This window comes from Panulirus ornatus, chromosome 28, assembly GCF_036320965.1.
Source record: "Panulirus ornatus isolate Po-2019 chromosome 28, ASM3632096v1, whole genome shotgun sequence".
Taxonomy (NCBI): domain Eukaryota; kingdom Metazoa; phylum Arthropoda; class Malacostraca; order Decapoda; family Palinuridae; genus Panulirus; species Panulirus ornatus.
Genome location: NC_092251.1, coordinates 20,523,340 through 20,536,245, shown reverse-complemented (window position 1 = coordinate 20,536,245; position 12,906 = coordinate 20,523,340). Strand labels below are relative to the sequence as shown.

The 12,906-nt window shown below is 42.9% G+C and overlaps 1 protein-coding gene across 1 annotated transcript in view; it reads left to right on the top strand.

The window, feature by feature from the left end:
- LOC139757884 (uncharacterized) overlaps positions 1–12,906 on the top strand; it is a 237,614-nt gene that overhangs the window by 156,176 nt on the left and 68,532 nt on the right. The window contains 2 exon segments of the mRNA XM_071678806.1: positions 113–1,099; positions 1,704–1,784. Of these exon segments, the coding sequence (XP_071534907.1) occupies positions 113–1,099; positions 1,704–1,784 (1,068 nt within the window).

Below are 12,906 nucleotides of genomic sequence, written 5' to 3'. Positions count from 1 at the left end.
TTTTGGTTGTCAGAAAAAACATATTTAAGTTCTTATCTTTTGACATGTTATTTTCTCTATTTTCTATCAGTGGTCATTTTCTTAATTCTTTATTTTTCCTTTCTTACCCCAGAACTCACCTACGAGGAGAAGATGAAGATTTCTGACGAGAGGTATGCTGCCGTCCAGATCCAGCACGCAGCAGAACACATGAAGGAGAAGGAACGAGAACGCGCCCAGAAGCAGAGGAAAGAGCACGAGGAGGCCATGCAGAGGTTGAAGCAGGAGAGAGTAGACCGCACAGTTCAAATTGAAAAGGAACTGGAGGAAGCCAAAAAGAAAGCATGGAGGCCACAATTTGAAGAGAGGAAAGTGAAGGAATACAAAACGCCAAAAGATCGTCGTGTTGCTCAGGTCTACACAAACTGGAAAGCTCCAATTGCTATCGAGGAAAGTTATCCAGAAATCCAGCCGAGTGAATTTGCACCCAACCAAATTCCTGGTGTCAAGTGCTTCGTGAAGGTTTCAGAAACCTCAGTCAAGGGCGAAGAAGTAGTCCGAGAAGTTGCGCCTCAGTTCTTTGAGGACGAAGAGGTTATCAACGAGCTGGCTAAAGTCCACACCATGCTGAAGAATAACGTCAAGGTCAACGAGATCTGGTCAATGTTCCGTGCCGGTGAGTTTAAGGCTCTCCAGCAACCCAGCATACAAACTGCCCTTGTCAAGATTTGCGAGCACATTGGCCACCAAAGGAATGTGTCTATCGTGCTGGCAGAAGAAACGCAACAACAGGCGAAGCAACACCCTGTTGGTCTCAAGGCGTTCTTGCGCATGGTCACGCATGCGAAGAACATCAAACCAGAAACTCTCTTCAAGGAAGTTATACCCAGAGAGATGGGCAAGTTCTCCTCCACCACTCAGGAGTTGACCAAGGTTTCCCAGATGATCAACCAAGGTATCGAAACAGAGGAGATCATTGCTACTTGCGAGGCTGGAAAGCTGCCGGCGCTGAAGAAGCCAGAGACCCAACAGCCTCTTATCAACATCGTGGAGAGGCATGGTCACTCCGTCATGGTTGCCCAGGTGTTGGTAGAGGAGGCTTGCCGTGATGCCAAGACTGGTAAGAATGGGAAACATTTCCTTTGGAGCTTATTAGTTCATAGTCCTCAAACGTTATTGTCAGTCTACTGGTCTAAACATCATGCAACTCTTTATAGAGGAGGTTAGGCTTTCATATCTCTCTGTACCTGAGACTAAGAGAGAGTTAGATAAGAACACATATCTGTAAATATATCAAAAGTAGAGGATTCCACTGGATCCTGTTGCATGTGATAAACAGTAAGAGAGAAGTGACAAATCAACATGATAGACACCATTCCATGAGTTTCACATTTGATTCTCCAGATATTTCAGGAGTTAAGCTAAACGAACATGATTTTAAGCTTTGTAGACATAGGCTGTGTTTAGGAAATTTGTCATTTGTAGAGGTCTGAACCTGAGATGTATACATTAGTCGAGATCATTTCATAGTATCATTACTGCTCAACAGATAGTCATGTATATCATGTAGTAGTGTTAAAAGGTAGTTAGCTTCAGTACCTTGTGAAGTTAGTATCTAGAGAGTAGATAGATAGCATTTGATTGTCAAGTGCAGAGGGGAAATTTGTAGGCTGACTCACTCCGAGAGTCTGTCTGACCGGAGACTGCATACATTACCCAAACAGAGAGAGTGTTGGCAGAGCAAGCCTGGGAAGTCGTACATGAACAAGAGATGGAGATGGCTCAGGTATCCGAGATCAAGTCAGGTAAGCCAAAATCCTTCCTCAAGTTCAAACCAATCACTCACGTCGTAATTAAACCTGAATATCAGTACGATCATCAGTTCCTGGTTATCTGGGTTTCTAATTTGTTTACATGGGTGAAAGCATGGGTTGGATGACTGAATTATTCACGAGACTCCACTTCAGTTGTCAGTAGCGACTATAGATTCACTTGTTAAAGTATGCGATGAATACATGCACTGAATAACTGCAAATGAGGCCAAAGCCACTTTGAATCATAGGACCAAGCAACTGGTCAAATTTTAGGCCTTATTTTGTTTTTGTTTAGTTGAGAGATCAAAGCTATATTAACATTCTGAGGATGAGAGTAATGAACAAAGTTGTGCAGCAATAATATACCCTTATTTTTGATATCCTGTTTTTATTTTTACATTTATATAATACATTTTTTTTTTTTCTGTCAAAGATTTGATTGTAGGAAGCCTTTTACATCTGCTGAGGCATTGATTTATTTCATATACAGATTCAGGAGTTACATATTCACAGAGATGCTAATATGGGAAAGGACAGTGCATCTTCCCTTGGCCTTTTTTTGTTCTGTTATGATAAGTTATGATTCCTTTTGCCTAGTTAAGTCAAATTCTCAGTCCTGATTTCACTTTTTATGAAGATCAGTTTCATCAAAACCAGTTTCTTATCTAATTGTTCAATCAATCTAATAGAATATTTACATATTTGAAGACATCCATAAATGCATGCATTGTTTATTTCTTAATACTAACATGAACATAAGTTAATTTCAGGGTAGATTTAGTCACAAGATATATAACTGTAATCCTTTCTTAAGAAATGTCTGAGTAGATAGGCAGGAACTGAGGACACTGAAAAATGCATTCAGGTATTTTCTTATAGTCACAAACTGCCCTAAATATTTTGGCAGGAAAGAACTCTTATTGTGATTGGTCAAGGGTAAGAAGGTGCATGGGGGACCATATATATATATATATATATATATATATATATATATATATATATATATATATATATATATATATGAAACTTTTATTTAATTTTTTTATTTTGATTTTAAGTTCAAATATTTTGAGTACCTTTGGTTAAGACAGTACATAAATAATATCTTCTGGACACAAGCATTTTCAGTTTCCACCTGCTGTTCAGTTTTTACAACCATACATCATAAGTCAGTGGTACAGATAAAGATTGCAACATATAACTGAGACTTAATTTTGTGTATGTGCATGTGCTAAAGTTGTCACTCTCGAAAATTTCTTATATCAAGCGCCTTCACGTAAGTCGTGATGCATTGTGCTCCTGACGAAGGCCTTTACAACAATAAGAAGTTGTACCATATCTACAACTGGTGAAGAGAGTTGTAGTGCACCTGCAGGTGTCTTTGCACGCCACGCTGCAGCTTTGATACCCTTCTGAATCATATGTTTCTATATGCAGATGTTCATCAAACTGGGAAGTGTACTTTGACCTCATAAGATGCACTGCAACTAGTCCCTGGGTTTAATGGGTCACATATCACAATCCTTTTCAGCTGATGAGTTGCTTTTCCAATATGCAGAAAATTAAGTCTCTTGTGTATATGGTTTTGTTATTTATGTACATGCATATTAATGATCCTTTTACATGAGCATACAATGAAGAACTTCAGATCACTTGATTTCATAGATTTTTCTCACAGTTCAAATGAAACATACATTTAAATACTCTGGTTGCTTATTTCATTTACTGTTTGTACTTTATTTTCTTCTAAACAGATGATATGACAGAAGAATTATCATTATTATTATTTGTATGTATAGTTCATTTCAGTACTAATATTCTCTTACAGTTTCAAATCCATACTGCAATGGACATTCAATATTTTTACTCACTTATTTTCATTTGTTTTATAAGACAATTTTCCTTATTGTAAATGCGTCTTTTACAGAATATATCACATGATACATGTACCCCACAATTTTTACAAACTGCTTTTGACACTAAAACAAATTTGATGCAGACAGAAACTGACACCCATTATCACAGTGAAATATGCTCACTTTACATGGATTAGGCATTGATGAAGCCACACGTGTACACACCTGACACATGTAGGATACACATATTGTCTCTAGTGGTCTCTCATGAGCTTAGGAGTTACTGCAACACTCACTCATTAATCTACACACACACACACACACACACACACACACACACACACACACACACACACACACACACGAGTACAGATATGGTATACAAGGTTAAGAATTGGGGCAACACTAGCAAAATCCCCTCTCCTTATGACACTCAAATAGTAATCACAACACATATACACACACACACACGCACGCACGCACGCACGCACGCACGCACGCACGCACGCACGCACGCACGCACGCACGCACGCACGCACACACACACACACACACACACACACACACACACACACACACACACACACACACACATAAACTCTCTCTCTCTCTCTCTCTCTCTCTCTCTCTCTCTCTCTCTCTCTCTCTCTCTCTCTCTCTCTCTCTCTCTCTCTCTCTCTCTCTCTCTCTCTCCTAGAACATTCGGGTAATTCTGGAATGCGGATCTCTTCTCATGAATGCTAAGATTAATATATCCTCAGCGTTTGGAGTCGAATGTAGTGTAATGTTTGCTCTGTTAGATATACTGTTTCACTTAAAGAAACTTTTGAAGCTCCTTAAGATGCACTGTTTCCCTTAAAGAAACTTTTGAAGCTCCTTAAGATGCACTGTTTCCCTTAAAGAAACTTTTGAAGCTCCTTAAGATGCACTGTTTCCCTTAAAGAAACTTTTGAAGCTCCTTAAGATGCACTGTTTCATTTAAAGAAACTTTTGAAGCTCCTTAAGATGCACTGTTTCACTTAAAGAAACTTTTGAAGCTCCTTAAGGTGGACTGTTTCACTTAAAGAAACTTTTGAAGCTCCTTAAGGTGGACTGTTTCACTTAAAGAAACTTTTAAAGCTCTTCCAGTCTACTTACGCCTTGTTGCATCTGAGACAACACCAGCATTGGTTATCTGCAAAATTTTGAGCTGAATTGTTCATGTCACGCGCATGGCCAACAGCCACATCAACACAAGCACACTTGAATATATTAGTTCTCATCCTAAAACAATCACATACACTCCTGACTTTACAGGAGATGAATGAAGCACATGCAGATATTAGAATCGTGCTATAACGATTTGCCAAAAATATAGTAGAAAATTCGAATTATTCCGTCACTCGTGGATATTCAATGCTGATCCGGAATTCAAATTTGATTCCTCATACGTCTGGACAATGTGTGCGTAATGTTTTTGGCAGTCGGCAGAAATCAGTTGCCAGTATTACTTCACATTTGCCAACATACATTACCTGCCCAGGGAACGTCACAGCCTTACGTAGTTATGCTAAAGTAATGTTTGCCAAGTTCTTCTCCATATCGTCGATGAGGTTTTGTTTGCATTTTGTGGTTTACGCGTGTCTGAGGACAGATTGCCTGGGGACAGGTACGCAAGAGGGAATATGTTCCAGTATTCTTGTGGAAGGGCGGGGGGGGGGGGGGGGGGGGGGGACCTATATGGTCTTATCCGTAGGAGGAGAAGGGGGGTAGGATACGTCAGCTCTGGCTAGATTGGGATGGGATAGGCGAGGGTGTGGTTAACTCGGTGGGTAGGTAGGTAGCTAGAATTGGTTAGGCTGGAATGTACCTTTCCTCAGACTAGCAGAATCCAGTTTCCCTGCCTTCTGTCCTCTGGCATTTTGCGTGCACCTTTTTGTGATACAGAAGTGACAGTAATGCTACTCAGTTGTGCTTTGAGTTTTCAATAGTGATTTCATAACGATCGTATTTGAAGACCTCATTAGATACAGAAAAGTGCTGGACTTTCCCGCAGCAAACATCATTAGATACCAGATCGAAAAGTGCATCTCTTCGTTCATTATAATTTTTCAGAGATGTTATCTCTCTGCTGAAGGAACTTCAGTCTGTTATAGAATTGATCAGTGAAAATAATCCCTTCTTTATGAGGTCGAATAAAATAATTGTACTGCTTGTTTCATATTAGCCAAGACTAGCTAATTCATCACAAGATCAGCAGTACAATAATGGAAAGTACAACAATACTGGAAAGTAAAGCAGAAACACATGCCGGTAAACATACAATGATTCAGATTCATTTGCTCAAACTTGGTCGTACATAGCAAAAGTGGATATTTTGTCCCATACGCCATAAAGCTAAAGTAAACTCAGCATTTGCCAAGACCAAGCAAGGAGCAGTATATTCCCTTGGTCACCTAACATATCATCAAATCCTTTAGGATAGAATTATAATTTTTTCCTCGAGATTATATACCAAAAGTTTCTTGTTGCATCAGGAAAGAATATCTGGCTTCCAGTAAACACCATCATATGGCTTAATAGAACCCTCTTTTACTTAATCTATCAAAACGTTTACCAGACTTTGCCTCATGAGAACAGATCTGACTCCAGTGTTTACGGTAGATTCCAGAACTCTGCCTTTCCAAGCAGAAACTACACTTACACTTATTTCAGTCGTGTTTAGACCGACACCTTCTATAGAACAAAAACACATAAAACGAACACCAGTTCCAGGAGAAACAAACCCGACGCCAGTTCCAGGAGAAACAAAGCCAACAGTTCCAGGAGAAACAAAGCTAACACCAGTTCCAGGAGAAGCGCAACCAACACCAGTTCCAGGAGAAACACAACCAACACCAGTTCCAGGAGAAACACAACCAACACCAGTTCCAGGAGAAACACAACCAACACCTGTTTCATCTAGAGTAAAATTGACACTTGGTCCATATAAAGCTAAACCAACAACTGTGCCAACACCTTTTACAGCAGAAACAGTGACAACACCTGCGACGGCAGAAACAAAGCCAACACCCACAATGGTAGATACAAAACCAACACTTGCACCAGCTGAAACTGAGCCACCATCTGCTTCATCAGATATAAAGCCAACACTAGTTCTAATAGAAACATTGCAAGCACATACTCCACATAGAACAACGCCAACACCTCTTCCAGCAACGCCAACACAGGTTCCAGGAAAGCCAAAACCCACACTAGGAGAAACAAAGCCAACACTTGGTCTAGTAGATTTAAAACTAACACCAGAACCAATAGAAATAGAAGCTGTATGTGCTTCAGCAGAAACAAAACACACACCTAACTTAATTGAAATAAAAACAACACCTGTTCCAGCTAAAACCAAACAAACACCCGTGCCGGGAGAAGCATGGCCGACACCTGCGCCATCAGAAACAAAGCCAACATCTGCTCCGGCAGAAACACAACCAACACTTACTCCAGAAGAAACAAAGCCAACACCTGTTCCAGCAGATATAAAGCCAACACTTGTTTCAGCAGAAACAAAGCCAACACCTGCTCCAGCAGAAACAAAGCCAACACCACCACCAGGAGAAACAAAGGCAACACCTGTTCCAGCAGATATAAAGCCAACACCTGCTCCAGCAGAAACAAAGCATTCACCAACACCAGAAGAAACAAAGCCAACACCTGCTCCAGCAGAAACAAAACCAACACCTGCTCCAGCAGAAACAAAACCAACACATGTTCCAACAGAAACAAAAACAACACCTGCTTTAGTAGATACAAAGGCAAGGCCTGCAATGGCTGAAACAAAGCCAGTATTTGCTCCAGCAGAAACACAGCCAGCACTTGTTTCGGAAGATGCAAAGCCAACACCTGCTGCAGGAGAAACAAAGCCAACACCTGCTGCAGGAGAAACAAAGCCAACACCTGCTGCAGCAGAAATAAAGCCAACACCTACTCTGTCAGAAACAAAGCCAACACTTATTCCAATAGAAACCAAGACAACACCTGCTTTAGCAGATACAAAGGCAGCACCTGCACTGGGTGAAACAAAACTAACACTTTCTCTAGCAGAAACAAAGCCAACACCTGCTTCTGCAGAAGCAAAACCAACACTTTCTCCAGAAACAAAGCCAACACCTGCAGCAGCGGACACAAAGCCAACACCAGCACCAACTGAAACAAAACTAACACCTGTTCCAGCAGAAACAAAACCAGCACCTACATCAACTGAAACAAAGCCAACACCTGCTCCTGCAGAAACAGAACCAACACCTTTTCTGACAGAAGCAAGACCAGCACCTGCACCAGCTGAAGCAAAACCCACACCTACACCAGCTGAAACAAAACCAGCACCCACTTCTGCAGAAACAGAACCAATACATGGTCCATCAGAAACAGAGATAACACTCACTCCAGCATTAACAAAACCAACACCTGCACAATATAAAGCTAAACCAACACCTACTCTAAAAGATATAAAGCCAAGACGTAAACCATCTGAAACAAAACCAACACCTAATCTACCAGAAACAATGCCAAAACCTACTCCATCTAAAATTAAACCAATACATGTTCCAGCAGAAACAAAACCAACACCTGTTCCAGCAGAAACAAAGCCAACACCTGTTCCAGCCGAAACAAAACCAACACCTGCTCCAGCAGAATCAAAACCAACACCTGCACCTGCAGAAACAAAACCAACACCTGCACCCGTTGAAACAAAACCAACACCTGCTCCAGCAGAAACAAAGCCAACACCTGTTCCAGCAGAAACAAAACCAACACCTGCTCCAGCAGAATCAAAACCAACACCTGCACCTGCAGAAACAAAACCAACACCTGCACCCGTTGAAACAAAACCAACACCTGCTCCAGTAGGAACAAAACCAACACCTGCACCAGCTGATATAAAACCAACACTTACTCCAGGAGAAACAAAACCAACACCTGCACCAGCTGATATAAAACCAACATCTGTAGTAGAACCAAAGCCAACACCTGCACCCGTTGAAACAAAACCAACACCTGCTCCAGCAGAAACAAAGCCAACACCTGCTCCAGAAGAAACAAAACCAACACCTGCTTCAGCAAAAACAAAGGAAACACCTGCTCCAGCAGAAACAAAGCCGATACCTGCACCAGCAGAAACTAAGCCAACACCTGCTTCAGCTGCAGCAAAGTCAAAACCTGCACCAGCTGAAACAAAACTAACACCTGCTCCAGTAGAACCATTGCCAACTATTTCTTTAGCTAAATCAGAAACAACACCTGTACCTGCTGAAACAAAGCCAACACCTGCACCAATTGAAACAAAGCCAACACCTGCACCAGCTGAAGCAAAGCCAACACCTGCTCCAGTTGAAACAAAGCCAACACCTACACCAGGAGAAACAATACCAGCACCTGCACCAGCTGAAACAAAGCCAACACCTGCACCAGCTGAAACAAAGCCAACACCTGCACCAGTTGAAACAAAACCAACACCTGCTTCAGCAGAAACAAAACCAACACCTGTACCAGCAGAAACAAAACCAACACCTGCACCAGCTGAAACAAAGCCAACACCTGCACCAGTTGAAACAAAACCAACACCTGCTCCAGCAGAAACAAAACCAACACCTGTACCAGCAGAAACAAAACCAACACCTGTTCCAGCGGAAACAAAACCAACACCTGCTCCAGCAGAAACAAAACCAACACCTGCTCCAGCAGAAACAAAACCAACACGTGTTCCAGCAAAAACAAAACCAACACCTGCTCCAGCAGAAATAAAGCCAAAACCTACCACAACTAAAGTAAAACTAACACCTGTTCCAGCAGAAACAAAACCAACACCTGCTCCAGCTGAAACTAAACCAGCACCTGTTCCAGCAGAAACTAAACCAACACCCGCGCCAACTGAAACAAAACCAACACCTCTTCCAGCAGAAACAAAGTTAACACTTGCTCCAGCAGAAACGAAACCAACACCTGTTCCAGAAGAAATAAAAACAACTGCACCAGCTGAAACAAAACCAACACCAGTTCCAGCAGAAACAAAACTAACACCTGCGCCAGCTGAAACAAAACCAACACCTGTTCCAGCAGAAACAAAACTAACACCTGCACCAGCTGAAACAAAACCAACACCTGCTCCAGCTGAATCAAAGCCAAAACCTATTCCAACTAAAATACAACCAACACTCGTTCCTGCAGAAATAAAGCCAACACCTGCTCCAGCAGAAACAAAGCCAACACCTGCGCCAGCTGAAACTAAACCAATACCTGTTCCAGCAGAAACAAAATCAATACCTGCTCCTGCAGGAACTAAACCAACACCTGCACCCGCTGAATCTAAACCAACACCTGTTCCAGAAGAAACAAAGCCCACACTTGCTCCGGCAGAAACAAAACCAACCCCTGTTCCAGAAGAAACAAAACCAACACCTGCTCCAGCAGATACAAAGCCAACACCTGCTTTAGAGGAAACAAAACCAACACCTGCTCTAATAGAAACAAAGCTAACCCCCGCTCCAGCACAAGCAAAACCTACACGTGCACCAGCTGAAACAAAGATAACACCTGCTACTGCTGAAACAAAGCCAAAACCTATTCCAGGTAAAGTAAAACCCACACCTGCTCCAGCAGAAACAAAGCCAACACCTGCTCCAGCAGATACAAAGCCAACACCTGCACCCGCAGAATCAAAGCTAATACCTGCTGCAATAGAAACAAAACCAACACCTGTACCAGCAGAAACAAAGCTAACACCTGCACCAGCTGAAGCAAAACCTACAACTGCTCCATCAGAAACAAAGCCAACACCTGCACCAGCTGAAACAAAGCCAACACCTGCACCAGCTGAAACAAAGCCAACACCTGCACCAGCTGAAACAAAGCTAAAACCTATACCAACTAAAGTAAAACCAACACCTGCTCCAGCAGAAACAAAGCTAACACCTGCTCCAGCAGAAACAAAGCCGACACTTGCGCCCGCAGAAACAAAGCTAACACCTGTTCCAGTAGAAACAAAGCCAACACCTGCTGTAGTAGAAATAAAGCCAACACCTGCGCCAGAGGAAACAAAGCCAGTACCTGCTCCAGCAGCTGAAACAACGCCAACACCTGCACCAGGTGAAACAAAGCCAAAACTCATTCCAACTGAAACAAAGCCACAACCTATTCCAGCTAAAGTAAAACCAACACCCATTCCTGCAGAAACAAAGCTAACACCTGCTCCAATAGAAACAAAGCCAACACCTGTTGCAGCAGAACTAAAGCCAACACCTGCCCCAGCTGAAACAAAGCCAACACCTGCTCTAGCTGAAACAAAGCTAATACCTGCACCAGCAGAAACAAAGCCAACACCTGCACCAGCTGAAACAAAGCCAATACCTGCCCCAGCTGAAACAAAGCCAATACTTGTTCCAGCTGAAACAAAGCCAAAACTTATTCCAGCTAAAGTAAAGCCAACACCTGCTCCAGCAGAAACAAAGCCAACACCTGCACCAGCTGAAACAAAGCCAACACCTGCACCAGCTGAAACAAAGCCAACACCTGCACCAGCAGAAACAAAGCCAACACCTGCACCAGCTGAAACAAAGCCAACACCTGCACCAGCTGAAACAAAGCCAACATCTGTACCAGCTGAAACAAAGCCAACACCTGTTCCAGAAGAAATAAAGCCAACACCTGCTTTAGCAGAAACAAAGACAACACCTGAACCAGCTGAAACAAAGCCAACACCTGTACCAGCCAAAACAAAGCCAACACCTGCACCAGCTGAAACAAAGCCAACACCTGCACCAGCTGAAACAAAGCCAATACCTGTCCCAGCTGAAACAAAGCCAATACTTGTTCCAGCTGAAACAAAGCCAAAACCTATTCCAGCTAAAGTAAAGCCAACACCTGCTCCAGCAGAAACAAAGCCAACACCTGCACCAGCTGAAACAAAGCCAACACCTGCACCAGCTGAAACAAAGCCAACATCTGTACCAGCTGAAACAAAGCCAACACCTGTTCCAGAAGAAATAAAGCCAACACCTGCTTCAGCAGAAACAAAGACAACACCTGCACCAGCTGAAACAAAGCCAACACCTGTACGAGCTAAAACAAAGCCAACACCTGCACCAGCTGAAACAAAGCCAACACCTGTACCAGCTGAAACAAAGCCAACACCTGCTCCAAAAGAAACAAAGACAACACCCGCTCCAGCTGAATAAAGCCAACACCTGCTCCATCTGAAACTAAGCCTACACCTGCACCAGCTGAAACAAAGCCAACACGTGTACCCGCTGAAACAAAGCCAACACCTGCTCCAAAAGAAACAAAGGCAACACCCGCTAAAGCTGAAATAAAGCCAACACCTGCACCAGCTGAAACAAAGCCAACACCTGTACCAGCTGAAACAAAGCCAACACCTGTTCCAGCTCAAACAAAGCCAACACCTGTACCAGCTGAAACAAAGCCAGCACCTGCTCACAAAAGAAACTCTAAAACCAACACTTATACAGGCAGAAACAAAGCCAACACCTGCTCCAGTTGAAACAAAGCCCACACCTGCTCCAGTAGATGTAAAGCCTACATTTGCTCCAGATGAAACAAAGCCAACACCTGCACTCAGAGAACAAACACACCTTCCAGCAAAAAAAAGCAACACCTGCCAGCAAACAAATAAGCCAACACCTGCAGAAACAAAACCAACACCTGCCCCAGATCAAACAAAGCCAACACCTGCTCCGGCAGAAACAAAGCCAATAGCTGCTCCTGTTGAAGCAAAACCAAACCTGTATCAGAAGCAACACCTCAAAAAAGCCAACACCTGCAGTATTAAGCCAAATTCAAAACAAACAACACCCGCTCCAGCAACCAAAAAGCCAACACCTGCTCCAGCAGAAACAAAGCCAACACCTGTTCAGCAGAACAAAACCAACACCTGCTCCCGAGAACCAAAGCCAACACCTGTTCAAGCAGAATTAAAACCAACACTCGCTCCAGCTGAACCAAAACCAACACCTGCTCCAGCAGAACCAAAGCCAACACCTGTTCCAGCAGAACTCAAACCAACACCTGCTCCCGCAGAACCAAAGCCAACACCTGTTCCAGCAGAACTCAAACCAACACCTGCTCCAGCAGAACCAAAACCAACACCTGCTCCAGCAGAACTAAAGCCAACACCTGTTCCAGCAGAACCAAAGCCAACACCTGTTCCAGCAGAAATCAAACCAACACCTGCTCCAGCAGAACCCAAACCAACACCTGCTGAAACAGAA